Raw genomic sequence first — 27593 nt, 5'->3', positions numbered from 1 at the left:
CGGCAGTGACTGTGAGATTGTGTACATAAAACTTGGAACAACGTAACCAATTAAAGCTAAGGCATCTCATACTTATGCCTACAGAAAATAACAGTGTATGGTCATCTTCTTTAGAATATTGCAATCAACACTTGGTTGAGACCGACCTGCAAAAACAACTGGGTTAAGTACAGAGATAGAGTTTATGAATGGCAGTTCCAGAATTAAGACCTATGTTGATTTGTAACTCCCACCGAGTCAGTTCATAGTGCCAAATGTAGCTATCTGGCACACAGATATGACAAGCCAAAAGATCCCAAGAAAAAAAGCAAACTAAACAAGAAAAAAGAGGCATGCCATAAATGGGAACCTGAGCAGAAAGCATCACATAAGCATAGAAGCAGATTGGCTCCATTACAATGTTCAAGAATGATGTAAATACTAGATAAAAGAGTTCTTATTCAAACCTCAACAGGTTTCTCGGTTTCATTCCTGGACCTTCAATATCGTCTTGCACAATAGCATCATTTGACTTCGTCAAACTTCCAGACAAAGACTCCGCAATTTCTTTTAGACCCTGCAACAAAGTGGCAGGACTTAAATACAGAAGGAAACTAATCCAATATGCAAGATGAAAGACGAGTGATTGGTACCTGCTCCAGCTAAGATCAGCAAACACAGTATGAGGTTCCAAATTCCAATAACAACATAATGCTAAGCAGAAAAGTAGAATTGCTGCCGACATTATTTAAAACGAACTAAGTCAAAACTAAATTGAGAAATCTTAAGAAAGCTGTATGCTTCAGTAAGTCCACTAACAGATTCCCAGTGCAGGAAATGAAATTTACCTATATCACATAAATTGCAAACAAAACCACAGACACAAAATGTGAACAATGGCTACAAAAGCATCCATAAAGAGCAACAATATTTATATATGGAGGTGTACAAAATAGGTAACCTTCAAAATTGAAACAGTGTGTGTGCCATGTAAGGCAATTAGCCACTGCTTATAGACTGTACAATATTACACCTCACAATATACAGCAGGGCCAAAGACCCGGGTTGCTACACATAATAACTAAACCTAGTAGCTCTAGCAAAAAGGCAGGAATTTCCAGCAAAGCATCCACGTCTGCATCTTCATATAAACGAGTTCCTGACATAATTAATGAGCACAGTGAATTCCCAAGTCCTAAGTCCACACTCAACTAAATTCACAGACATGAAGACATATACCTCTTACATATGCCTCCCCCCTTAAACCCTCTATTGCAAGCTTCAGTCTGTAATATTTGGTCTTCAAAGGGTCAATTGTATGCAACGAAATCCCAGCACTGAGATGCTCCAAGAATTTTACGGTCATGATTCCGCAAGACGCACTGTCAAGCCAATAAGTTGGGAAATTAGAACTGCATTTATGTAAAATAGTTTCTAAACTCCACTAAATTCACAAACCTTACCCATCTTGTTGTTGTGGCACATCTCCAATGGTGCAAATTGAGAATGGCGTAAAGCTTGACATCTGCAGCCCCCTTTGCTTAACCTCTTCAAGCTCAGAAGCTTCATAAAAGTGCATATTGTACAGCACTTGTGGCAGCGTCTCGGCAATAGGGCGAAGCAGTCCAACCAGGTTCTTTGTGGCGGTAAAATCAGAGTATGAGTCATACACAGTTGCAGTATGATTGACGAAATCAAGTTCGATTGCAACCCAGTGGGACAATTTCAGATTATATGGAAAATAGACCTTCCTAACTTTTGTCCAAGCTTGGCCATACCTGTGTTGCCACGTACCGCGCACATAGTGATGTATATTGTTCAGCTTGCTGGGTGTAAGGTCACTGATGTTTGAAGCAGCTGCCTTCTTCGCTCCACGTGTCTTGCCAGTCGCTTTGACCGGCTCTAGAAATTGCTGCACACATTGAAATGAAGCCATATTACATAATGACAACCAAAAGCAAATGAAGCAGTGAATGTTAAATGGTAACATGTTTACCTGCAAGCAACAATCTGCCGTTGTCCACTGAGTTCCAAATACCAACGGATGCGCGAGTTGCCTTTTCCGGATGAGAAAGGTTGCCATGTCCAAGTGCTGAAAGTTCACGTATATAATATCAGCACAATTTCATACAACTGTACACTTAATAAAGGTTAGAAAACAATTGAAGTATCGTAATAAAGTAGAGAATTGTGTATTCTTACCCTTGAGCTAATCCATTCCGTATCATCGATCAGTTTGTAGAAAAAATCAGCGCCCACCGAACATGATTCCAGCTGCACCTCCGCACTACAAGAGGCAAAAACGTAAATTCCCGATCAAAACTTAGGTGGTAACAGTTTTCACAACATATATAAATTATATTGTCCCATTTAAAATAACAGTTTTCAGAACTTAGGCAAAAACGTAAATTCCCATTTAAAATCGTTTATATTGTAAAATAATAGTCGTATACATGCTGTCAAATTATACTATAAGCACATTGGGCCGTGAGCAATCAATAACGTGGCCGTCATGCGGAGGCCCTACGGGCATAAGTTGAAATCCGGCTACAGTCCGGCTACAATGAGGGAGTTATATATGGCCCTTACGTCAGACAAATATAGAATTGACTTATATGTAGCAATTAGGTGAGACAAATATAGAATTCTTGCTAAGTAGGAAGCTACTTCACTGGGGAGTGGAATAATTTTGCCTCAATTGTAACAAAACTTTCAAATTCTATATATACATATGAAGAAACATGATAAAACAGGAAACAAAAAACTTGTTAGATTTTATCTCCATGTTTTAGTGGCCAATCATCTTGACTTTATTTGTCTCCATTTTTGTCCCCTTGAGCACCAATTGAGAATTCTTAGGTAAACTACTTATCTCTATTTGTTTCTCCACTTGAAATTGTAACGACAACCAAGCAATTGTATTTGTCTTCTATTTCAACTCTGTTTTTCTTCACTTCAAATGTGACCATAAGTTCAATTCTTTGTTCGAGTAATAATTTGTTTTAGATTAAGAAACTCTTTGAACACATAACCATAATCCAAGAGGTAACTGCCATATACACTTTAAACACATCCTCGACTGCATTAATATTTTTTGTTATGAATAGAAACGTTTTATTGATAATCAAGAGGAAAAAACACTACTACAAAAAAGGCAAAAGACGACGGGAATTCACCGTCGTGAATTTGGTTTTCAAACCGTCGTAAAATCGATCGACGTCTTTTCCAAAGTAAAACCACGACGCGAAATCACCGTCGTTGTTATAACAAACAACGTCATTAACAAAAAAACAACCGACGTCTATATACTGAAAAATGAACCAAAAAATTGTCCTGGAGAAGAATAGACGACATATTTTATACAACCTCCGTCGTGTAAAAGAATACAATACGTCTTTAAATAAATAAAATATGACGTTATTAAATCATACGACGTCTAATATATTTATATAACCGTCGTGCAATAGTAATGCCACTTCGTTTTTTCCATTAATATTGACGTGGAAATAGCGGTTAGGGTAAATCACCGTCGTTGTTGTAACAAACAACGTCAATTACAAAACAAAATCGACGTCTGTACACTGAAAAATGAACCAAAAAATTGTCCTGTAGAAGAATAGACGACCTATTTTATACAACATACGTCGTGTAAAATAATATAATACGTCTTTAAATAAATAAAATATGACGTTATTAAATCATACGACGTCCAATATATTTATATAACCGCCGTGCAATAGTAATGCCACTTCGTTTTTTCCATTAATATTGACGTGGAAATAGCGGTTAGGGTAAATCACCGTCGTTGTTGTAACAAATAACGTCATTTTAAAAAAAAACCGACGTCTGTACACTGAAAAATGAACCAAAAAATTGTCATGGAGAAGAATAGACGACCTATTTTATACAACATTCGTCGTGTAAAAGAAAACACTACGTCTTTAAATAAATAAAATATGACGTTATTAAATCATACGACGTCCAATATATTTATATAACCGTCGTGAAATAGTATTGTTACTTCAGTTTTTCCATTAATATTGACGTGGAAATAGCGGTTAAGGTAAATCACCGTCGTTGTTGTAATAAACAACGTCATTTACAAAAACAACCAACGTCTGTATACTGAAAAATGAACAAAAAAATTTTCATTTAGAAGAATAGACGACCTATTTTATACAAAAACAGTCGTGTGTATGTATATACTACGTCTTTAAATAAATAAAATACGACGTTATTAATATTTACTACGTCTTATATATTTACATAACCGACGTGGAAAATATGTTAGGCTCATGACTTACGACATATTTATTTCTATAAACGACGTAGTATGTGATATACAACGTCGTGATCATGTAAAAGACAGCCGTGTTTCTCTATTTATACGTCGTCTTTAGTAAAATAATAGTTGTCTAATCCATCCAAGACGTCGTCTTTTGTAACGTTCAGGTTCGATATCTGTCCTTTTAGACGTCGGTATTATTGTACTGAAGTCGTGTTATTTGTAATTACATGTGGGCTCTTTATCCTTCTCCGACGTGATATCGTTAATAACTGTTTCACAATAACGTCGTCGTTTTTCACTTTTAGTTCGCTTTTAGACGTCGGTAAATTCAATGCCGTCGTTGAATGCTCCAAAACGTCATTTTTTATTGACAATTTTATGACAACAGACGTCTGTTTTTCACAGTTTTATAAGGACCGTCGTTTTATAATACTGAACCAGTATTTTATGTACTGATTGTTTTGTGTCCAAAACCTGCATAATGAAAGTGAAGAAAACACATTACAATTTATTACAAAATTAATGTCATACAGTAGTGCTGTTTAGGGCATAAATAATTTCATAAATTACAAGAGCATCATTCAATCCATATATCTTCACACCCATCTCGAATACTTTGACTCCCAAACTCACCCACTAGTTCATCAAATGTGTCAACATTTGGCATCCCTCTAGTAAATGGCTCACACTCAATTCTCACATCACCTAAGACATCATCACCAATAACATCATCATTATATTCTCTATTAGGCGCTGATAACACTACCGACCAACCATGATGCATCGGGTCGTCAACAAAAAATACTTGTTTGACTTGAGAAGCCAAAACAAATTGGTCATTCCTATGTCCAATTTTACTCAAATCTACAAGGGTAAATCCAAGTTCGTCGACTACAAGGCCGGAAGTACTATCTATCCAATCACACCTAAAGACTGGGATTGTAAACTTTGGGTAGTCAAGGTCCCAAATTTCTTGAATGACACCATAAAAACCCATATTTGAGAGAATTGGGTTTTTATCCTTGGCACTAGCAACTTGCATGGTATGTGCAAGTAAATAAACTCCACTATTTTGAACTGTCCGCACATCATCTTGTGCCTTGATGTTAAATTTAACACCTTTAATAAGATAGCTCCTATATAATGGCACTGCCATGTTTGGACCAGCTGCTAGCCACCTTAAATTTTCTGATACCCCATGATTGCCTCCCTCATCAAGTTCACTTTGAACCTGAAAATTAATCATATCTTAATTCAATCTAACATTGAAAGAAGAAAATTAAAAGTCCAATATGTTATTGAATAACATATACCTTGAAGTGTAGCCATTGAATGAAAGTGCTATTGTGCTTATCTTGCAGCCACTTTGTTCTCTTTCTAAATTTTGGATAAGCGGCCTTGATGTGGATCATATGTTCCCTACATGACACGAAAAATTCAAGCATTACGGTCCCAAACATATAAGATAAACATAAGGAATAATTTAAAATGGAAACTTAAGGAATAAAACTCATACTCGATATAAGGTAGAACTTCCTCCGTATTCTCCAAGACATATAGATGTGCTTGGTTCAACAGGTCCCGATCAACTAAGCTCACTGTGCAACCTGATAATGGCTTTGAAACTCCTATCTTCTGACTTGATGGCACTCCAATTGTACTAATATCAGATAAATGTTCAGTGCAATATTCTACAGCTTCTTCAGCTATATAACGCTCCGCAATGCAACCTTCGGGATGAGTACGGTTCTGAACATACCCCTTTAGAACTTTCATATATCTTTCGAACGGATACATCCATCTAAAATAAACTGGCCCACATAGACGAACTTCTCTGACAAGATGTACTACTAGATGAACCATGATATCGAAGAATGAAGGTGGAAAGTATTTTTCAAGCAAACACAAAGTAACTACTACATCTTCTTCCAACTTATCTAGCTTGGAAACATCAACCATCTTTGCACATATAGCATTGAAGAAGAAGCACAAACGAGTTATTGCATACCTTGCAGGCTTCTCCAAAACAGAACGAATTACCACAGGGAGCAATTGTTGCATTAAGGTATGACAATCATGTGATTTAAGGCCAAGAAGTCTTGAATCTTGTAAAGATACAAGATTTTTTATATTTGAAGAATAACCTTCAGGGACCTTCATACCATAGAAAGAATTGCAAACCGCTCTCTTCTCTGCTCTTGACAAATTCCAAGGCCCTGGAGGCAAACGAGTACTTCTTTCTCCATACTCGGGTTGCAAATCAGTTTTGACCCCCATGTTCAATAAATCTAACCGAGCAGCAATCCCATCTTTATTTTTTCCAGGGATCTCCAGCAATGTACCAATGATACTATCACAAACATTCTTCTCAATGTGCATAACATCGAGGACATGCCTCACTGGAAGGTATTTCCAATACTCAAGATCAAAGAATTTTGACTTCTTCTTCCAACAAACTCTGTCACCATCATTTTCACCTCCTCCTCCCCCTTTTTTCGATCCCCATATGTAATTAATATCTTCAACCATATGCAGCACTTCTTCTCCCCTTAATGGCTCCAAAGGCGTGCCATATTCAGGTTTCCCATTAAAAGCTGCACGTTGCCTTCTGTATGGATGATTAATTGGTAACCATTTTCTATGCCCAATGTAACAAATTTTGTGGCCATTTTTCAACCTGTGACTAGGTGTATCATCGCCGCATATTGGACAAGCTTTATATCCTTTAACAACACAACCAGATAAGTTTCCATAGGCGGGAAAATCATTAATGGTCCACAGTAATGCAGCTCTGAGTGTAAAATATTCTCCTATGTGTGCATCATACACTCCTCTAATCCCATCCCACAAAGATTTTAAATCATCAATCAAAGGCTCCAAGTAGACGTCTATATCATTTCCGGGTTGTTTAGGACTGGAAATCAATAAAGTCAACATCATGAACTTTCGTTTCATGCACAGCCATGGTGGGAGATTATATGTAACTAAGATAACTGGCCAGCAACTATATCTGCTACTTAGAGAACTGTGGGGATTGAATCCATCAGATGAAAGAGCCAATCTCAAGTTTCTCGGCTCATTACCAAACTCGGGCCATTTATCATCAACAAGTTTCCAAGACGGGGAATCCGCCGGATGAGACATCTGACCGTCAATTGATTTTCTAGCAGCATGCCAAGTCAAATTCTTAGCTGTCTCATGTGATTGAAACATCCTTTTAAACCTTGGAATTGGAGGAAAATACCACAACACCTTCGCTGCCACACCCTCTTTCAAGAATCCATCTTTGGTTTCCTTCCACCTTGAGATACCACAAGTAGGACAATTAGTTGAATCTTCATACTCCTTCCTATACAAGATGCAATCATTGGGGCATGCGTGGATTTTCTCATAACTCAGCCCCAATGCACACAAAGTCTTTTTTGCCTCATACAAAGAGGCCGGTATTGTATTTCCTTCTGGAAGCAACTCGCCCTGAAGTATCAATAATTCTGTAAAACATACATCACTCATCCCATGTTTTGCCTTCAAATTATACAACTTCACTAATGCCGATAACTTGGTGTACTTTCTACAACCAGGGTACAATGGTTGATCTCCATCCCCAATCACATCAGCAAACTCATAAGGATCGGATCCAAAATCACCAAAATCATTATCATCCATCTCTATTTCCTCAGACACAAGACTGTACCTACTATGGTCATCATCTTCTTCAACATTTCTATTAGCATTACTAGTTGCAATTGGTTCCCAAGGTTCTCCATGAAATGTCCAATTCTTATAGCTTTGGTCAACTCCATTAAAGTATAAGTGATCCCTTATAATTCCAACCCCAAACAATTTCAAATTCGCACATTTAACACATGGACAACGGATATGCGTTGTAGTTAGAAGATTTTCTATAGAAAATTGCAAAAATGCTTCCACCCCTAACTCATATGCCTTCGATCTTCTATCTGAGTGCATCCATGACTTATCCATCTCCGACACTATATCCTATTATCTATAATAAGGTGAAAAGACAAGCAATGACTATCACTATAGCAGATTATATAAGGTTTTAATAGCAAATAATATAGTAAACAGACGACGGTTTTTAAACAACAACAGACGTATTACACATATATAGACGACGGGTTTTAAAAGAAACGTCATCTAATGCTAGCAAGAAACAGACGCCAGCGAACTTGAACCACGACGGTAGTTAAAAACTGCATCGTGGTATATATTTACAAACGACGGTTTGTTAAAAAAACCGTCGTCGTATGCATAAAAAGATATCGAAATCCCAGTTTATTTTCAAGAACCCAAAATATATTCAGAACACAACATATATAAGGTGAAAAGACAAGCAATGACTATCACTATAGCAGATTATATAAGGTTTTAATAGTAGATAATATAGTAAACAGACGATGGTTTTTAAACAACAACAGACGTATTACACATATATAGACGACGGGTTTTAAAAAAACGTCGTCTAATGCTAGCAAGAAACAGACGCCAGCGAACTTGAACCACGACGGTAGTTAAAACAAGCGTCGTGGTATATTTTTATAGACGGCGGTTTTTTAAAACAAGCGTCGTCGTATGCATAAAAAAGATTTCGAAATCCCAGTTTATTTTCAAGAACCCAGAATATATTCAGAACACAACATATACATTAATACTAAGCACGAAACCAATATATACTAAGCATGAAAACATTAAATCCATTCCCGATTCATAATAACAGAGAGTATTAAAAGATTCGACAACATTAAACCCTAAACCCGATTCATGAAAACATTAAACATTAAATCCATTAACCCATACCGTCGACAACATTAAAACATCTCAAAACCCTTTACCACAGAACTGAATATCATTCAATGAATTTACAAGCATGAGATTAGGGTTTGCACTTACAGGTAGGCAGAGCTCACAGCTTATGGCCAACTTGGATTCGACGGAGTTGTAAACTTGGCCAACTTGGATTCGACGGAGAGACCAACTTTGAATTAGAGTTGAAGTGAGAGAGCGGAGCGAAATGTTTTAGGACACAGAAATTTTGGCAACTTGTATAAGAGTTAGAGCGAAATCTGAAAATTTTAGGTCGAGGTGAAATTTTTAGAAAGCGCGCTTTTTAAAAAACATCGATGAAAACAAAAACACAATCGTCGTTAAAAGTTCAACCTAAACATGACGCTTATTTTAAAAATGACGTCGTTGTAAATATCCTTACGACGCAAAACCAAACTACCGTCATTAAACCCTAATAGACAAATATAACCTAAACCCTAAACCCTAATAAATAAAACCACAATTATATATATATATATTTTTAAAAAATAATTTCTCCAAAGGGATTAGGGTTTTATGTCCTATAATATCTCGTCCATAAAACCCTAAGCCCTAATCCCTTTTCTAAATTTATATAAACCCTAAACCATGAAAGTATAAGTGATGTTGTGACTCATGAAAACATTTCTCTTTTTGGTTTTAATTTAAAATTTGTATAACTCAAACTTAATTTTTTAAAGCTTAAGGGGGAAGAAAATATCTCAATGACTTCATAGGAGTTGACGTTGCATTTTTTGGATTTATTTTCAATTTATTATGAATATTTCGAATTAAATAGAATAAAATATTATTAATAAAACCCACAAACCATGTCGGCGTTAATAAATTAACGACGTTTTAAATTATAATAAACGACGTAATTTTTAAACAAACGTCGTTTAAAGTTAAAACCATGGCCATTTTTACACAGAAAATGACGTACAAACCATTTTCCACGACCTAAACGTGTATAATGTAATTAATACACGTCGGTATATTACAAAAAACGACGTGTTAAATAATATACCATGACGCGAGAGATTAATTTATCGACTTATTATTTTGGAGCATACTACGACGGTACCTACAACACTACTGTCGTGTTTATTTACCACGTCCTAAGTTCAAATTACCGTCGTATTTTTTCAATTTATACGTCTGCCTTCTCTGTAAACCGCTGTCTTATTTTTATAGCTTTTTAAAATTAATTAATTATTCTTTTATTTTGGTAATATCTTTCTTAACACAAAACAAAATTTAATTCTCAATCCTCAACAACATTTTCATCTTAAAAGGCAAATCTCTTCGTGTTAAATATTGATCAATATTTACACAATATATGTACACAAATTTGGCAAATACATCGTGGTTTCTTTTCTGCCTTCACCCTCAGCTTGTTCAACTGTTTCTTCCTCTCATATGCAAGCTGGGCCCTCTCCTTCCTCTTGTTCTCAAGCTCCTGCACAGCCACAGATGAATATCTAATAATTTCAGAAAATCAAAATCAACAAAGTGTGAAAAGCTCACTCCTCGATTCCTGGTTACATTGTAGTCCCCTTTTCCACAGTGATCAACTTCAATCCTCCTGTGTAGCAGGGGGGAACCAGCCTTAGAACCTATTGTGGGTTGTGCGTCTGCAAACCCATGCAGGTTCTAAAGCTGGTTCCACCCTTGCTACACAGGAGGATGTAGCAAACCCATGCTTGGTCTTGTGAGGAATCATTCTGCAAACCCATTTGCTTTCAGAAAGACAATTTCTTGTGAGATTCTGCAACCCTAATTGAAAACTGAGAGTTAAAAAACGCGTGAAAAAATCATATTTAAACAAATTATCGAAGTACAACGTCGGTTCTAATATACATAGCGACATCATATTTTAATAATCAACGTCCGTTTAGATAAACAAGCGCCGTCATAACTACATCGGAAATCCAAAAGTCATTTGGCGAGTATTAAAAAGAGAACGACGTCGTTTTCAGAACCCCAAAGTAACCACGTCGGTTTATTAAAATACACAGTCGTTCGGCAGTTGTGATAACTACGTCAGTTATGAATTATTTACCGTCGTTATAAATTTATAATACGACGGTTCGTAAACCATTTTACGTCGCTTGGTAAAAACTATGACGTTGTTATGTGTGTACAACGTCATTTTAAAGAAACCACGGTTTAGAAATGCGACCTTCGATAATCATCGACGGAAAACAAAAAAACCGTCGTTAACAATATAAATAAACATGATGCTTATTACATCTATACCCTAAACCCTAAACCCTAAACCCTAAACCATAAACCCTAAATTATATATATATATGTTTAAATAATTTTAGAAAAGGGTTTATGGTTTTACTGCCTAATATATATTAACCATAAACCCTAAACCCCAAAAATAAACCTTTATCCCCCTAAACCCTAAACCCTAAACTATTAAAGTATAAGTGATGTTGTGACTCATGAAAACATTTTTCTTTTTGGTGGTAATTTTAAATTTGTATAACTCAAACTTAATTTTTTAAAGCTTAAGGGGGAAGAAAATATCGCAATAACTTCATAGGAGTTGACGTTGCATTTTTTGGATTTATTTTAAATTTATTATGAATATTTCGAATTAAATGGAATAAAATATTATTAATAAAACCCAAAAACCACGTCGGCGTTAATAAATTAACGACGTTGTAACTAATAATAAACGACTACATTTTAACAACAAACGTCGTTTAAAGCTCAAACCATGGCCATTTTTACAAAGACAACGACGTACAAACCATTTTCCATGACCTAAACTCTTAACCTCTCGCCGTCTAATGTCAAGAACACAATGTCGTCTATATAACCAATAGCGTCGTTTTAATAATAATTTACGTCACTTTTTAAAAAAATATGACGTTGTTATATGTGTACAACGTCATTTTAAAGAAACCAAGGTTTAGAAATGCGCTCTTCGTAAATCATCGACGGAAAACAATAAAACCGTCGTTAAATATGACATATATACCCTAAACCCTAAACCATAAAATATAAACCATAAATTATATATATATTTAAATAATTATAGAAAAGGATTTATGGTTTTAGGGCCTAATATATATTAACCATAAACCCTAAACCCCAAAAATAAACCTTCATCCCCCTAAACCCTAAACCCTAAACCATTAAAGTATAAGTGATGTTGTGACTCATGAAAACATTTTTCTTTTTGGTGGTAATTTTAAATTTGTATAACTCAAACTTAATTTTTTAAAGCTTAAGGGGGAAGAAAATATCTCAATGACTTCATAGGAGTTGACGTTGCATTTTTTGGATTTATTTTAAATTTATTATGAATATTTGAATGAAATGGAATAAAATATTATTAATAAAACCCACAAACCACGTCGGCATTAATAAATTAACGACGTTTTGAATTATTATAAACGACTTAATTTTAAAACAAAACGTCGTTTAAATTCTAAACCATGACCATTTTTGCACATAAAACGACGTACAAAACATTTTCCACGACCACAACTCTTAACTTCTCGCCGTCTAATATCAAGAAAACAACGTCGTCTATAGAACCAAGAGCGTCGTTTGAACAACCTTTTACGTCGCTGTTTTAAAAACTGTGACGTTGTTATGTGTCTACAACATCTTTTTGAACAAACTACGGTTTTTCACAACATGAAAACCTCAACAAATTTACAGGGACATTGATTTCAACAAAAACTTGCGAATTCTAACCAATTTTGTACAAAAACTTGTCTAATTCTAACAAAATTTGTACATTTTATAAAAATGTTTAAGTATGCTAAAATTCCTCTACTCCATATGAACACACACAAACTCTGCCCATTCTTTCCTAACTTCTTCAATGGCAGCTTGGGGGTATGGCGCTTGATCCTTTCCTTTGGCAAACTGCAGTCCATAAACAAAGATTAATCTCACAGACGACGCTATTATTCATTTACCGACGTAGTATACATATTCAACGACGGTATTTTTAATTTACCGTCGTTGATAATATAAAAACCCACATAAAAATAAATCTGAAAATTTTCTTCTTACCATCTTCTCAAATTCCAGGGAAGTATCCTTTATGATGTCTCTCATAAAGCGCATGACATAATACCCGCATTCTACACTGCTTGGTTGCTTTGGAGTGCCGGGCAGAGTTTTCCAGAGAGGTGTTTTACGGCCTACTCTGCCTATGTGTGTATTATACATTTTTAGAGCAGAGTTCACAATGTTTTTCCCGTCCTCATCCACAACCCGATTTCCAGGCAGTGGATCCAGAAAATAGACGGTTTCCTTCTTTGCTCTCACAATGATCAAGACCCAATGACGGCTGCACAAAATAAATATAAAGGTTAAATAGTGTTATATGCAGAGCATCATACAAACAAAATCCTGTTTTTTGTTTGGAGACTAACCCTGGATTGTAAGGCATTAGGAAAATCTGTTCACCATCTGTTTTTTGAAGACGATTGGCTACGAGACGTGATCTTTCAGTTAATGAACCAGCGTCGGCACTAACTAGAGCAGGGTCTATAAAGCCAACCATATTCACCATATTTGCAGCTTTCAGATGATCAAACAGGCACCTAAATATATGAATTGAAACCATGAGTGTTTTTTTTTTTAAACATAAAGGAGAGTGTCAAATGAATATTTGATAAGGACAAACCTCATATATACTGCAACGACAGTAGCCCCAATTTCTTCCATGCCAGCAAATTGGGTAATATCTTCATGCAAGACGAAGGTGTTACGATCTATGCCAAACACCTCCTTCTCAATCATAAAGCTCATAGCCTTCTCCTGAGGCTTTAGTGTCGATTCAACATAACTACAAAGGGATTGTAAAGAAGATGGCAACTCCAGCTTTGAATAATCTGGTACTTCAGTACTCTGTTTGAACAAATAAAGCAACATAAAGTGACGTGGTAAATAGATAACAACGACGGTTTAAATAACAAAACGTCGTCTTAAAATGAGTTACACGAAGGTAAAACAATACCGTCGTAATGAATACTTTATTACGTCGTTTAAATAAAACCGACGTCTAATTCAAGTGCAAAATTCATAATTAATGAATTTACCTTTTCAATTTTCTTTTCTCCAACACTGGATTGCTGTTTTAATAAATAAAGAGATATATATATATATAAGAAAGATTGTACAATAATTTAAACATTCAACTAAATAAAAAATGGCGTGGAAATTTAAAACAAACGACGGTTGAAAGAAAATATAGACGTCTGAAAATTGAAGAAGAAATGAAAAAGGCAAAGTTAAGAGAATTTACCTTTTCATCTTTCTTTTCTTCAATCTTTTCACGATCCCCAGATTTCTGTTATAAGAAATAAAGAAATATATATAAGACATAGTACAAAAAGGGCAAAAAAAAAAAAGTAAAAAAATTAAATTAAACCGTCGTGGTAATAATAACAAACGACGGTATTTAAGAATTACAGACGTTTATATTTAATCAAACGACGGTAAATAATAAACGTCGTGGTATTTCATATACTACGACGGTATCTAAGCTTGTACAACAATTTAAACATTCAATTAAATAATTGCAGACGTGTAACATTCATTAAACATCGTGGTAATTCCTTTATTGAAAAAAAAAAATTGAAAAAAGCAAAGTTATGAGAATTTACCTGTTCAACTATCTCAAGTATCTTTCCTTCTACTCTCTTTTCAACTTCCCCTGATTTCTGTTTTAAGAAATAAAGAAATATATAAATGACATTGTAGAAAAATTAAAACAAATAAATAAACCGTCGTGGTAAACATTAACAGAAGACGGTATGAAATAATTACAGACGTCTGAATAACATCAAACGACGGTTTAATAAAAAGCGTCGTGGTATAACTTTAACACGGCGGTAAATGTAAACAAAGAAACAGAGAATTCAAAGTTCAAAGACGTTACCATTTCCTCCTGCTGTTCCCCATTCTTGGCAGTATCCTCCTCAAATTGTAGGGCTCTAACATCAAGTGCCCCAGAGCAGCTTGCTTTGTCCGACATTGGATTTTTGGGACTTTGCCCTTGGATTTGGGACAATGTATTCAGTTTCAGCACGCTTGGATCAAAATTGGGGATGATTTTTGAAAGCTGACTCAGCAAATTTTCCCTCTCAGCTTCTACCAATTGCTTCGTCCTAGCCTCCATCTTTAAACTCTCTTCCCTTGATCTAGCCTCCATTTTCAAAGTCTCTTCTTGAAGGACAAGTCTTACACTTTCCTTCAATTGATCAGCAAACCTAACCTTCTGTTGTCTAGGTAAATTGAAGTATTGCTTAGGGGAAACCCCAGCCCCTACACCTCTAACTCTTCCTGGATGCTCGGGACCCAAAGCCAATGTCAAAACATCATTGGATCCTGACAGAGAAATTGTGCCTTCAGAGACTTGCTTTTGCAAATCATCCTAACAAAAAGACATAATAAAAAGTCAGAATAAGGAAACAAACGACGGTTATTTATAAAAAATAGACGTAATATAATATTTCACACGACTCAATAACATAACAATCGACGTAATATAATATTTAAGACGACGCTAACTAAATACCGACGTTATTAATATATTAACACGACGTCAATAATAATCCACCGACGTCTTATGATATAATTACAAAAAACAGAGCATGGATTCCAGATTCAGACCTTTAACGACGCCTTTTAAAATATTTCGACGTAGTAAAACTTTTCACACGACGGACAAATATAACAGCAGACGTAATAAAATTTTTAAAACAGAGTGAGTAGGCTTACAATTAATTTTGCTTTCTCTGCAGTCTTTGGATCCGGGATGTTACCATGTTTGTCTTCTCTTGCTTTTTTCCATAAGGTAGATCGATCAATATCTACCCCAGGCATGATTTCCTTCAAGTCCTCCTTAAAACCAACATATCCTTTTCGAGACAATCGATGATTGTACTCGAGTTTCTCCCTCCTCTGTGATTGTTCTTCATGCACAGCCTCAAATTCTTTAGATAACCTTGAAGCTACAAAGGCATCCCATTGAGCTTTCTCTATGAATTTGTATGTTTCAGGGGGCTGCCTTAATCTATCCTGCTCCTTGATGAATGGAAGGATATGAAACCTCATTAGTGTAGACTTGAAATCTTTCCATTTCTTGGCGGCAGAAGATAGCACCATTTGCTTGCCCCCTTTACCAACCACAAAAGCCATGTCAACGGCTTCCCAAATCTGCTCTTTTATATCCTTGGATATTTGAACCCATTTCTTGTCCACAAGTGGGACTCTGGAGCGTGCCAACACACCAATGTAGGACTGCATCTCATTATGTGCACGGCCATAAGGTTTCCCTTCTTCATTGTACTCAACAACAGGCTTGATTTTCTGAATTTTTCTCTGCACAACACGGGGCATTGTGCTCATACCCCGACCTGACTTTGCCTCCTCAGAAATAGTTGCCGTGCTGGCTGGTTCTGTCTCAGAAGATGAAACAAACTTCATCTTCTTCGAGGCCTTGGTTTGAGGATTTACAACTCTAAGCTCCTTCTTCGAGGATTCATTTTTTTTCAAGCCAGACTCTTTACTTTGGGATTGAGAAACCATGGTTACAGACAAATTAAACCTGCAAGTGAAAATATATCAGTGAAATTAAGAAAAACCACGACGATTATTTATAAACTACGACGTATTATAATATTTCAAACGACGTAAGAACAAAACAAACGACGTAATAATAAATTTACACGACGGTAATTAATCACCGACGTGATAAAATATTACAACGACGTCAATAATAAACAACCGACGTCTTATGATATAATAAAAACAGAGTATTAAATATTACAACGACGTTAATAATAAACATTCGCCGTGGTATTGAAAATAAAACGACGTAAATATTAATATACCGTCGTCTATACCACAAAAACAAATTAGGAACAACTTAAAATATTTTCAGCAGAAAAATAATTAAAAAGATTTTTGAAACAAAAACCATGGTTCAGAGAAATCAAACATGCGATGAATATATCCTTAAAAATCAAAAACAAAAAAAGGATATCATTTTAAAAAACAACGACGAACACTTTCACACGACGCTAGGGTGACTGACGAACCGTCGTGGTCTATAAATCTAACCACGTAAATAACAAGCCACCGTCGTCTTATTTAGTTGAAGTAAAAGAACCAGAGTAGTGTTCAAACTTGGAAACTTTTCATCTTTGTCTGCAAATTTTATCAAACTTGGAAAGAAAAAATGTATAAAGATTTAAAAAAACGAAAATGATATGCGCATGCAAAACAGGAACAAAAATCCTTCCAGAAATGCTTACCCTTTGCTTGCGATGAAAGCTTTCTTCTGGAGTTTGGTGTTTCGGTTCAAAGATGAAGATGAAGAGGAGATAAGCTTGAAAGTTTGAAACAGTTCTTGGAGAATGAAAAATGAGAAAAGCTTGAAAGTTTTTCTCGGGTTTGGAACCAATGCAAGTATGGGTCAGGAAGGAGAAAAGTTTAAAATAATAAAAAACCTTTTCATAACAACGACGCTATTAATAGTATGCGCCCTAGTATGATACATTATACGGCGCTATTGTTAACACTGCCCTATAATATTACTTTAAACGACGGTATGTTTTAATGAAACGACGTTTTGAAATCGAATTACACGACGCATGTTTCTTCAAAAAAGATGAATCGTCATTTTCCAATTTACCCAACGACCTTATATTCAATAATATCGACGTTAAAAATTAATAGCACGTCGTTTTAATTACTCATACCGACGTGTAATTTTTTTAATTACACAATAAATTAATTTTCCAAAAAATTACAACGTCAATTTTATATATCGTCGTTGTTAAATAATTTATACGACCTTATTTTAAATTTAAACGACGTGTATGTTATATATAAACGTCGATATTTTAAAAAACCGACGTGGTATATAAGCTTTGTTTATAAATAATGGGTTTTCTGTCTTTCTGTCGTCTTCATTTTTCAATTAGGGTTTCAACTTTTTCTCAATTCTCTGGAGGCACATCACCTCTCTGTCTCATCTCGCTTTCATTTTTCAGTTTGGATGTTGATGTGTGTGCGCGTTTGTGTATCTGAAAGACACAAACACGCACACATCATCTAAAAAATTGTCTTTCTGCACAGAAGGAGAACAAGGTCTACATCAGCCCTCTTTCTCAGCTCCTCCATGATGGGGTTCTCTGGGTTGATCTCCATGGTCTTCTTGCTCGACATGTACCTGTTGCGTAGATTTAGCTCCACCAAAATGGATTAAGCTGCATCCTCAACTTGTGATACTCGCAAGTGCACGAACCGTTGGTAGTATAGCATATGTAAGTGCGAGGTCGATTCCACAGGGATTGGTGATTGAATGATCCAATTTAGTTTCCCTACACAAAATAGAAACAAAAACAAAGAACATAAAACAAGGAAGAAAGAAATAAGTAACTCAAGCAAATAAGTTCCCAAGTTCAATTTAGATTAATGGATTGATTCTAGCTAAAGTATGATTAAGCCATGGTGTGTGGTCATAACCTTGTGTTCCTAATTCCCTAATTTGATCATTTGTTGTCTAACCTAAAATTAAGCATTAGGAACCCATTAAGCATAGAAGAACATTTTAAACAACCAAGTATGTATCTAATCCCTATTGTCGAATGTCCATACATACTCTTCCTATTCATAGTTCAATTCGAATTAAAGCATGGTGTATACTCTTAATTCGAACCAAGATAGCTAACATGCAAGCCTAAATGGTGATCAATCATTCAAACTAGCATATTAACTTATAAGCATAATGAATAAGAACAAAAACCATAATTGAAACTTGGAAACTAATTCAACTTGAAAACTTAAGAAAAGAATTTACATAACAAAGAAAAATAAATTACAACTAAGAAAACATTAAGGAAACTAAGAGAACTTTGAGGAAGAAAGGAAGTGTTTGAGAACTTTGAGGAGGGAGAAGAAAGTGTTTGGGAACTTTAGAGAATTTTGGAAGAACATGTGTTTGAGAGCTTTGAGGATTTTGGAAGGGAATGTGTTTAAGACATGGGGAATTTGGAAGAGAGTGTTTGAGAACTTGGAGGATTTGGAGAAGAAAGTAGAGAGGTGTTTTGAGAGCTCCCCCCCTTGGGGTGTGTTTACAAGCTTGGGAAACCTCACTATATATAGGCCTAAGGAAGCTGAAAATCTGAATTAAGTATGGCTAATGCATACAACACTTGTTTTATAAAATCTGAAATGGTTGATGCACTTCACTAATGCATACAACACTTCCATTATAAAATCTGAAATGGTTGATGCACTTCACTAATGCATCCCACCAGCAGCCCTAGCTCATCTTCATGTCACCATGACCAAGCTTCCAACCAGAAATAATAGCTCATCCTGAGGTCAGCATGACCAGCAACTTCAAGGGCTTACGAATTGGGCTTCCCTTAAGCAAATTAAGACTTTAAGCACTCAAACTTGAAGTTCAGAATGTCTTCTTTCCAGCCATATATCATTTGGGCCAATCCAAGGTCGGAGGAGGAAGTTAAGGCCAAAACAAATTGCTAACTCATTTTGCGCGCTGATAAAATCCATCCTGAGCATGGCTCTGTGTTTGCTAGATAACAGACTCCATATTTATCCAATGGGGCTGAATTTTGGATATGTTATATTACACACCCATTGGAACAACTTTCATGAAGAATGTGGCCTCATCCGAGCTATGTAGGTTGCTGAAACAAAGCTTGCAATATGACCTACGAAACTGGGCTGGCAGGGGACTGTAGCCAAAATTGAGTTTGTCTTTAAGCTCTTCATCCATTCATCCAAATTAGGCCCTAACATGCATGGATTGCATGAATTATGTTCTCCAAAGCCATCATTGTTACCTAAAACTCAATTAACTGAAAGATAAACACAAAAAGGATTAAAAGCACAAGTTTAACTCAAAAACATAACCAAATCATAAGCTAGAAGGGTAAGAAATAATATACAATTATGAACCGATCAAATACCCCCAAACCTTGATTTTGCTAGTCCTCGAGCAAAACAACACAAAACAAAGTTAAAAACAAAACTAGAAGTTAACTAAACCACTTTCGTAGGTAACTCGATTGCATTTAGCATATGCAACAAGCCTTTAAACCTCTAGGCATCCCTAGTAGGAGGAGTTGTGTCTCCTGAGGGTTTAACAGATACGATACCCACAAACATTTTACTGACTCTGTAAAACAAAGTAATTAGAAAACTTAAAGATTGTTAGTCCTTAAGCAAAACCAAAAACAAAAACAAACACAAAAACACAAAGAACTTAAAACAATTTTTCCGAACATTTTCTGAAGAGAAATGACTCATGCACATGACTTAAACGTTTTAACAATAAAAGCTCAATTTTTAGACATTATTTACAAAGCGGCAAAGTTCTAAACACAATATGCTCAAAGTGTAGTAGTGTGATAGCCAAATGCAACAAATTCCCCAATCTTAGTTTTCACACAATTTCAAAAATCATACAAAGCATAAGTTCAACTTCAAATCTCACCAAAGTTGTCCTCTCACAAATGAATCACTCAGAAGAGGGCTATAATGCACACTCAGTTATAAACATGAGAATAGAGTTAAACCATAAGGGACTTAACTCGCAATAGAAATATGAAGAACTTGCATTAATATGATCTCAATAAGGATGTCAAACACTTAAAAGTAGAAAAATGAATGCAATTCAACCACATGACATTTAAGATCAATTTAGGTCTTTAACATGGGTTGTAATGGGGCCAAGGGTGTAAGGTGAGTAAGAAATGAAGGATATGGATAATACAAAGTCCAAGGAACTCGCAATGCAAGAGCATAAAATAATTGTTTACAAGACTTCGAATCATCACGATTAGATTTTTTTCTTTTACCTGATCAAAACTCCTTATACCCTTCATTTACATTGATTCACTCCTTTCCTGAACAACCACCAATTTATTTTGAAGGCCCAAAAATGAAATTTCATTCAACCACCACTTAATCACAACTTTTGTCTTTTCTTTCACCAATTGTGTGATTTTTTTTTTTCTTCGAAATTCCCAAACTTAGTATGAAAAACACATCCCAATTAAAGCTCATGAGTTCTTTAGAAAGGTAAATATTTGTTTTTCAGGCTAAGGCGAGGAAATATAATTGGTTAAATGAAAGAAAAGGTTTACATGTAGGCTCAAAATGGTTAACAATGGAAAATCATGCTTAAGCATGCATAAGGTTAGCTTGAAAGGCACAAACGATCCAAAGAGGGCTTTAATATCACTTCTTAAATGTCGTGAAGTCAAATTGCATAAGAATGAATGACTTTTAAGTGTTCAACCAAATCAATAAATAATGAGATCAAACAACAACTTTGATGACAAGAAAATAAGAGTATGTATATAACACTCATGAATTGAAGTACAAGGCTCAAAAGCTCACTTTATATGGTTATATAAGTCTAATTTGTGTTTGATACAATTCTTTGGGTCATGCAAATCCTTTAATTGGAAAATTATGAAACAAATGGCAAGTGTAAAGAAGGTTTCAAACATATCATGCTAGAACAATGCCAAATTTTTTTTTATTTTTTAATAAAGAAAAAAAAACACTAAAATAAAATGAAATCCAATTTTTATTTAAGTCATGCAAACATTTATCACTATCTCATCATAAGTGTTCGGAAAGTGACTCAAAACAAAAACAAAACAAAACAATACTTAAAATAAAAACAAGCAAAAAAATAAATAATTTTTTTTTTCAATTATTATTTTTTTTAATTTTAAGAAAAACCAAATTTACTTGCTAAACTCCAATACCCCCAAACCTAGAAATGAACATTGTCCTCAATGTTTAAAAATTAGCCACAACCAATGTCATAACAACAAATGAAGGGTATTAAAGCAAATAAAAATCACAAAACATACAAAAATAAAATAAAACAATTACAAAATAAAAATTACAAAACAAACAATCAAATAAAATAAAATAAAATAAATAAATAAAAAAACACGAAACAGTAAAACACTCAAAACAGTAAGCCCTAACAGATAGTCTTACACAAACTGAAACCCAAACAATTGAAAGCCCAACCCAAAATGAAATTAACCCAACAACGGTAAAACCTGACCCAACATGAAATCTGAAGCCCACACGTTTAAATTTAATTTTTTTCTTAAAAAGATAAAACGTGAATTATGAGCGCAAAGCGGGATTTCTAAAAAGAGGGAATGTGGTCCCTGATGTCGTTTCATGGATAGTCACGGGCAGAAAGCAGGAGCCACGTGTCGACGCATAGAGGCGCCGCAGATCCACAAGCGAAAATTACGGGCTCATGGAAAGGCGCGACAACTTTGCTGAACGCGTCCGTTTAGACAAAGCAAGTCGTGACAAATGTGTTGGAAACGGTTGGAAAGTGAGAAGGTTGTGGGACTCGAGGAACGCTGGATATTCAGAAAACGCTTAGACGCTGCAACGGCTAGGGTTTGTTTGTCAAAGACTACATCTATAAGAAGGAAAAAGAAGGGAAAAAAACAAAAAACAAAAAACACACAAACTCAGAAACACAAGCAAGAAAAAGAAAAAAAAAGTGAGAAATCAAATGGCTTCTTCCTACCCCTTTTCGTTAGATCTCAACCTAGCTCCACCGACTCAGACACGAGGCCAAGCAGTAGCACCAGTATGGATGCCCTACTTTGCCTCCGCACGGGGGCCTGTGACTGTCAATGACTCAATACTCCTGGACAACGATGTTGCCATTGGAGTTTGCAGAAATTTAGTGACTCCCAAAGATATACGTGTGTTCGGGACAAGGGATGACAACCGGGTCGTGAGCGATGCCCTGGCACTGAGCGTGCAGAGTACAGCAACAGTCGCAAGTTTGGGTCATCGCCTACTTGCGAAGTCCCATGAGGTAGAGGTGCTGAAAGGTCAGTTGGCGGCGGAGCGAAGTATGGTTGAGGAGTGTCAGACTGCTATAAAAAGCTTGAAAAGGGAGAGGTCAAGGATAGTGGAGGTGAATCGACACCAGCTAGAAGTATTGCGGGATGAGAATAAAAACCTATCAAAAATGGTAGAGTTGTACTCTCGCGACATGCGAAAACAGCTGGAGGACCTAGACAGACCGGGTAAACGCAAACAAGCAGATCGCGAGAGTAGTTACGCTCAAGCTAAGATTGCGATCTTTGGGAGCTCAAGTGATGAGCCCCAAGAAGCTGTGCGTGAAGCCCCGGAAGAGGACAGCCAGAGGGCCAAACTCAAAGCTCCAATGGTCGAGACACCAAGCACCGAGAAGAAATGATTTCCTACTACATTATTGTTGTTTTTATTTTATTTTGTTGTTTTTGTATTTTCGTTATTTTGTTTCGGAAATAAAAGAGTAAGGTTGCAGAAAGAAAAAGAAAAAGAAAAAGAAAACACACTTCCCAACTAAAATAAAACAAAGACGACAAACGGAAAAGAAAACACATTTCCCTAACTAAAATAAGATAAAGATGATAGCCGAAAGGGAAAAGCAAAAACACAAAGCTCTAGAAAATGAAAGTAACGGGAAAAAAAACATTAAACACCAGAAAACACGGAAAAAAGAAAAGTAAAGTAAAAGTAAAGGTGCTCCCCCTTGAAGCGATTAGGTCGAGCATGCCCGGGAAATCCGAAATGGTGTTGGCTCTCTCTCATCAACATATGTCTATTTAAACCACACCTCTGCAAGCGGATGATATCCAGCATTTCTTCCTGCAAACTCAAGGAAAAACATCAAAAAATTCAGAAGCAAAACAAATGGCATCCTCATGCACTCACCTTGATGATCTCAACCTTGAGCTCTCACTTGCACCACCGAATGCCCAGACAAGGGCTCCTCCAACTCCTGTCTTCCCAAACTCCACATATCATCACGGCACGGCCTCAAACTTTGCTGAGGCAATACCGAACTTTTCTGAGGCACTGTCGAACAGAGCAGTGCGGCTAGGAGGCATGATTAGCAGCAAGCTCACTCCGACAGATCATCTGCATGTGGCACAGAGGTCTGATAAGGCAGCGGTAGAGGAGTCCCACAATTTGACTGTGCTCCATGCGGTCTCCGCTACCAATTTGGGCATGCGATTACTTGTTGCGTAGATTTAGCTCCACCAAAATGGATTAAGCTGCATCCTCAACTTGTGATACTCGCAAGTGCACGAACCGTTGGTAGTATAGCATATGTAAGTGCGAGGTCGATTCCACAGGGATTGGTGATTGAATGATCCAATTTAGTTTCCCTACACGAAATAGAAACAAAAACAAAGAACATAAAACAAGGAAGAAAGAAATAAGTAACTCAAGCAAATAAGTTCCCAAGTTCAATTTAGATTAATGGATTGATTCTAGCTAAAGTATGATTAAGCCATGGTGTGTGGTCATAACCTTGTGTTCCTAATTCCCTAATTTGATCATTTGTTGTCTAACCTAAAATTAAGCATTAGGAACCCATTAAGCATAGAAGAACATTTTAAACAACCAAGTATGTATCTAATCCCTGTTGTCGAATGTCCATACATACTCTTCCTATTCATAGTTCAATTCGAATTAAAGCATGGTGTATACTCTTAATTCAAACCAAGATAGCTAACATGCAAGCCTAAATGGTGATCAATCATTCAAACTAGCATATTAACTTATAAGCATAATGAATAAGAACAAAAACCATAATTGAAACTTGGAAACTAATTCAACTTGAAAACTTAAGAAAAGAATTTACATAACAAAGAAAAATAAATTACAACTAAGAAAACATTAAGGAAACTAAGAGAACTTTGAGGAAGAAAGGAAGTGTTTGAGAACTTTGAGGAGGGAGAAGAAAGTGTTTGGGAACTTTAGAGAATTTTGGAAGAACATGTGTTTGAGAGCTTTGAGGATTTTGGAAGGGAATGTGTTTAAGACATGGGGAATTTGGAAGAGAGTGTTTGAGAACTTGGAGGATTTGGAGAAGAAAGTAGAGAGGTGTTTTGAGAGCTCCCCCCCTTGGGGTGTGTTTACAAGCTTGGGAAACCTCACTATATATAGGCCTAAGGAAGCTGAAAATCTGAATTAAGTATGGCTAATGCATACAACACTTGTTTTATAAAATCTGAAATGGTTGATGCACTTCACTAATGCATACAACACTTCCATTATAAAATCTGAAATGGTTGATGCACTTCACTAATGCATCCCACCAGCAGCCCTAGCTCATCTTCATGTCACCATGACCAAGCTTCCAACCAGAAATAATAGCTCATCCTGAGGTCAGCATGACCAGCAACTTCAAGGGCTTACGAATTGGGCTTCCCTTAAGCAAATTAAGACTTTAAGCACTCAAACTTGAAGTTCAGAATGTCTTCTTTCCAGCCATATATCATTTGGGCCAATCCAAGGTCGGAGGAGGAAGTTAAGGCCAAAACAAATTGCTAACTCATTTTGCGCGCTGATAAAATCCATCCTGAGCATGGCTCTGTGTTTGCTAGGTAACAGACTCCATATTTATCCAATGGGGCTGAATTTTGGATATGTTATATTACACACCCATTGGAACAACTTTCATGAAGAATGTGGCCTCATCCGAGCTATGTAGGTTGCTGAAACAAAGCTTGCAATATGACCTACGAAACTGGGCTGGCAGGGGACTGTAGCCAAAATTGAGTTTGTCTTTAAGCTCTTCATCCATTCATCCAAATTAGGCCCTAACATGCATGGATTGCATGAATTATGTTCTCCAAAGCCATCATTGTTACCTAAAACTCAATTAACTGAAAGATAAACACAAAAAGGATTAAAAGCACAAGTTTAACTCAAAAACATAACCAAATCATAAGCTAGAAGGGTAAGAAATAATATACAATTATGAACCGATCAGTACCCAGCCGCTCTGTTATCCCTCAAGGCCTGAGCCTTCATGATTCTTTCCATGTTGGCAGTCCAGCACGGTCAGACGGTCAGACACCACAACCTTCTCCACTCTGTCACCCAAAACATCCTTCACAACCTTGCAGAGTCCCTCAAACTTCTCCTTCAACTGTTCCTTCTTCTTTGCCTCGTCTTCACTCTCATCAAGCTTGAGACCTTCCTTGGCGGCTGAGACAAGCTTCTTGCCCTCAAACTCCTTGTGAGAGTAATTGGCACATCATCCACTTCTAAAACATTGCCTTTGTTCATTCTGGTTCGATTATGATGAGGAACAGAGTTCATTCTGGTAATGATAGACGAATAATGGCATAAAATTTGTACGTCGTTAATTTAACAAACCGTCGTGGTTAGTACAATTATGCGACAGTAGAGTTATGGATACCGTCGTAGTATATTATAATTAAAAAGTCGATAAATTTATATTTACAGTCGTGGTAACTTAATTTAATGCGGCGATTTTTTTTGTAATTAACCGTCGTAGATTCCTTTGAATTTATGCGTCGCTGACTAAGAAAATTGGGTCGTGTTTATTAATTAATTAACACGGCGTCTTATTTTTATATCGTCGTCTTTGCTTTCTACGGCGGTGATTTCATAGATGCAGTCGTTGTTTTTAGGTTCAGATTTTAACTCTGAAAATGCCTTTGTAATAAGACGACGCTTTTTTAATTTGGTGCGTCGTGGTTTCAAAATATCTATACGTGTGCCGTTTTTTAGGTGTTTAAAGTATGTTTCTACGACGGGTTTCTATTACCGTCGTCTTTTAAAAAACAACGACGGTTTTTTGATCTACCGTCGTTGTTTACTGGTCGTCTTTTGCCCTTTTTGTAGTAGTGAAACATCGATTAAACAATGAAAAGGAAAACTCCAGAACAACTAAAGAAAATCTAGGCAGCTATGACTGAAGATAAAACACTGAGGAAAGACACTAGCAGAGTCGAGGAACATGAGGAACATAACATGGAGGAGAAGACCAGATGCCATGGGCGGAAGGAGCCGCTATTACAACCCCTTCTAAATCTCTGTTATTGTCTTCTTTTGAGTCTAAATGTTATAATAATAAACTACAATTCAAAATTTCTTACTACCTATATTTAACAAAATACATTTAACAGCAGCAGTCAATATTTTTTTGCTTTAACAAAGTCTGAATTTTGTTCATCACAAATATACACATGTATATTAAAGCGAACTTGGTAATTCTCTCATTTCTATATCAGCACATACTAGCATAACATGAAGATTGGATTTTGAAGGTAAAGAATCCTAACCTGATCTCGTTTTTCCAGCCAATGCAAAACTCCATTACTGCCTTCACATCTTCAATGGGAAGGGGTTTTGATGGATCAAAACATGGCAGGGTTTCAGTTGCATCCGACACACTCATCGCCCTCTTTTTCCTCAACGGATCAGTAAATGGACTACACAAAGTGTGGGATGGACGCTTCTGTCTATAGCCTTTACCTTTCTCTTCTTTTGTTTCAACACTTTTAGACCCTTCTCCATCACCAGCCATACTCACTTTCGGTATACTTGGAGGATTGATCGGACCTCCCGATGCCATACTATCACTTATTTTCCAATCTTCTAACAAAAACAT

General features: G+C 36.2%; 1 protein-coding gene across 1 annotated transcript; it reads right to left on the bottom strand.

Annotated features, from left to right (window-relative positions):
* Nucleotides 1-436: 436 nt before the first annotated feature.
* On the bottom strand, nt 437-27593 carry LOC148296733 (uncharacterized). Its single transcript, XM_088248612.1, has 9 exons — nt 27265-27593; nt 2182-2266; nt 1976-2071; nt 1443-1891; nt 1219-1361; nt 1067-1138; nt 739-827; nt 633-641; nt 437-556 (listed from the first exon to the last, which is right to left on the bottom strand). The coding sequence occupies exons 1-9, from the start codon at nt 27591-27593 to the stop codon at nt 437-439; spliced, it is 1392 nt and encodes a 463-aa protein (XP_088104738.1).

This window comes from Prunus avium, chromosome 2, assembly GCF_965620075.1.
Source record: "Prunus avium chromosome 2, drPruAviu1.hap1.1, whole genome shotgun sequence".
NCBI lineage: Eukaryota > Viridiplantae > Streptophyta > Magnoliopsida > Rosales > Rosaceae > Prunus > Prunus avium.
Note: the sequence above shows the minus strand (reverse complement) of the source record. Positions and strands in the feature narration are given on the sequence as shown.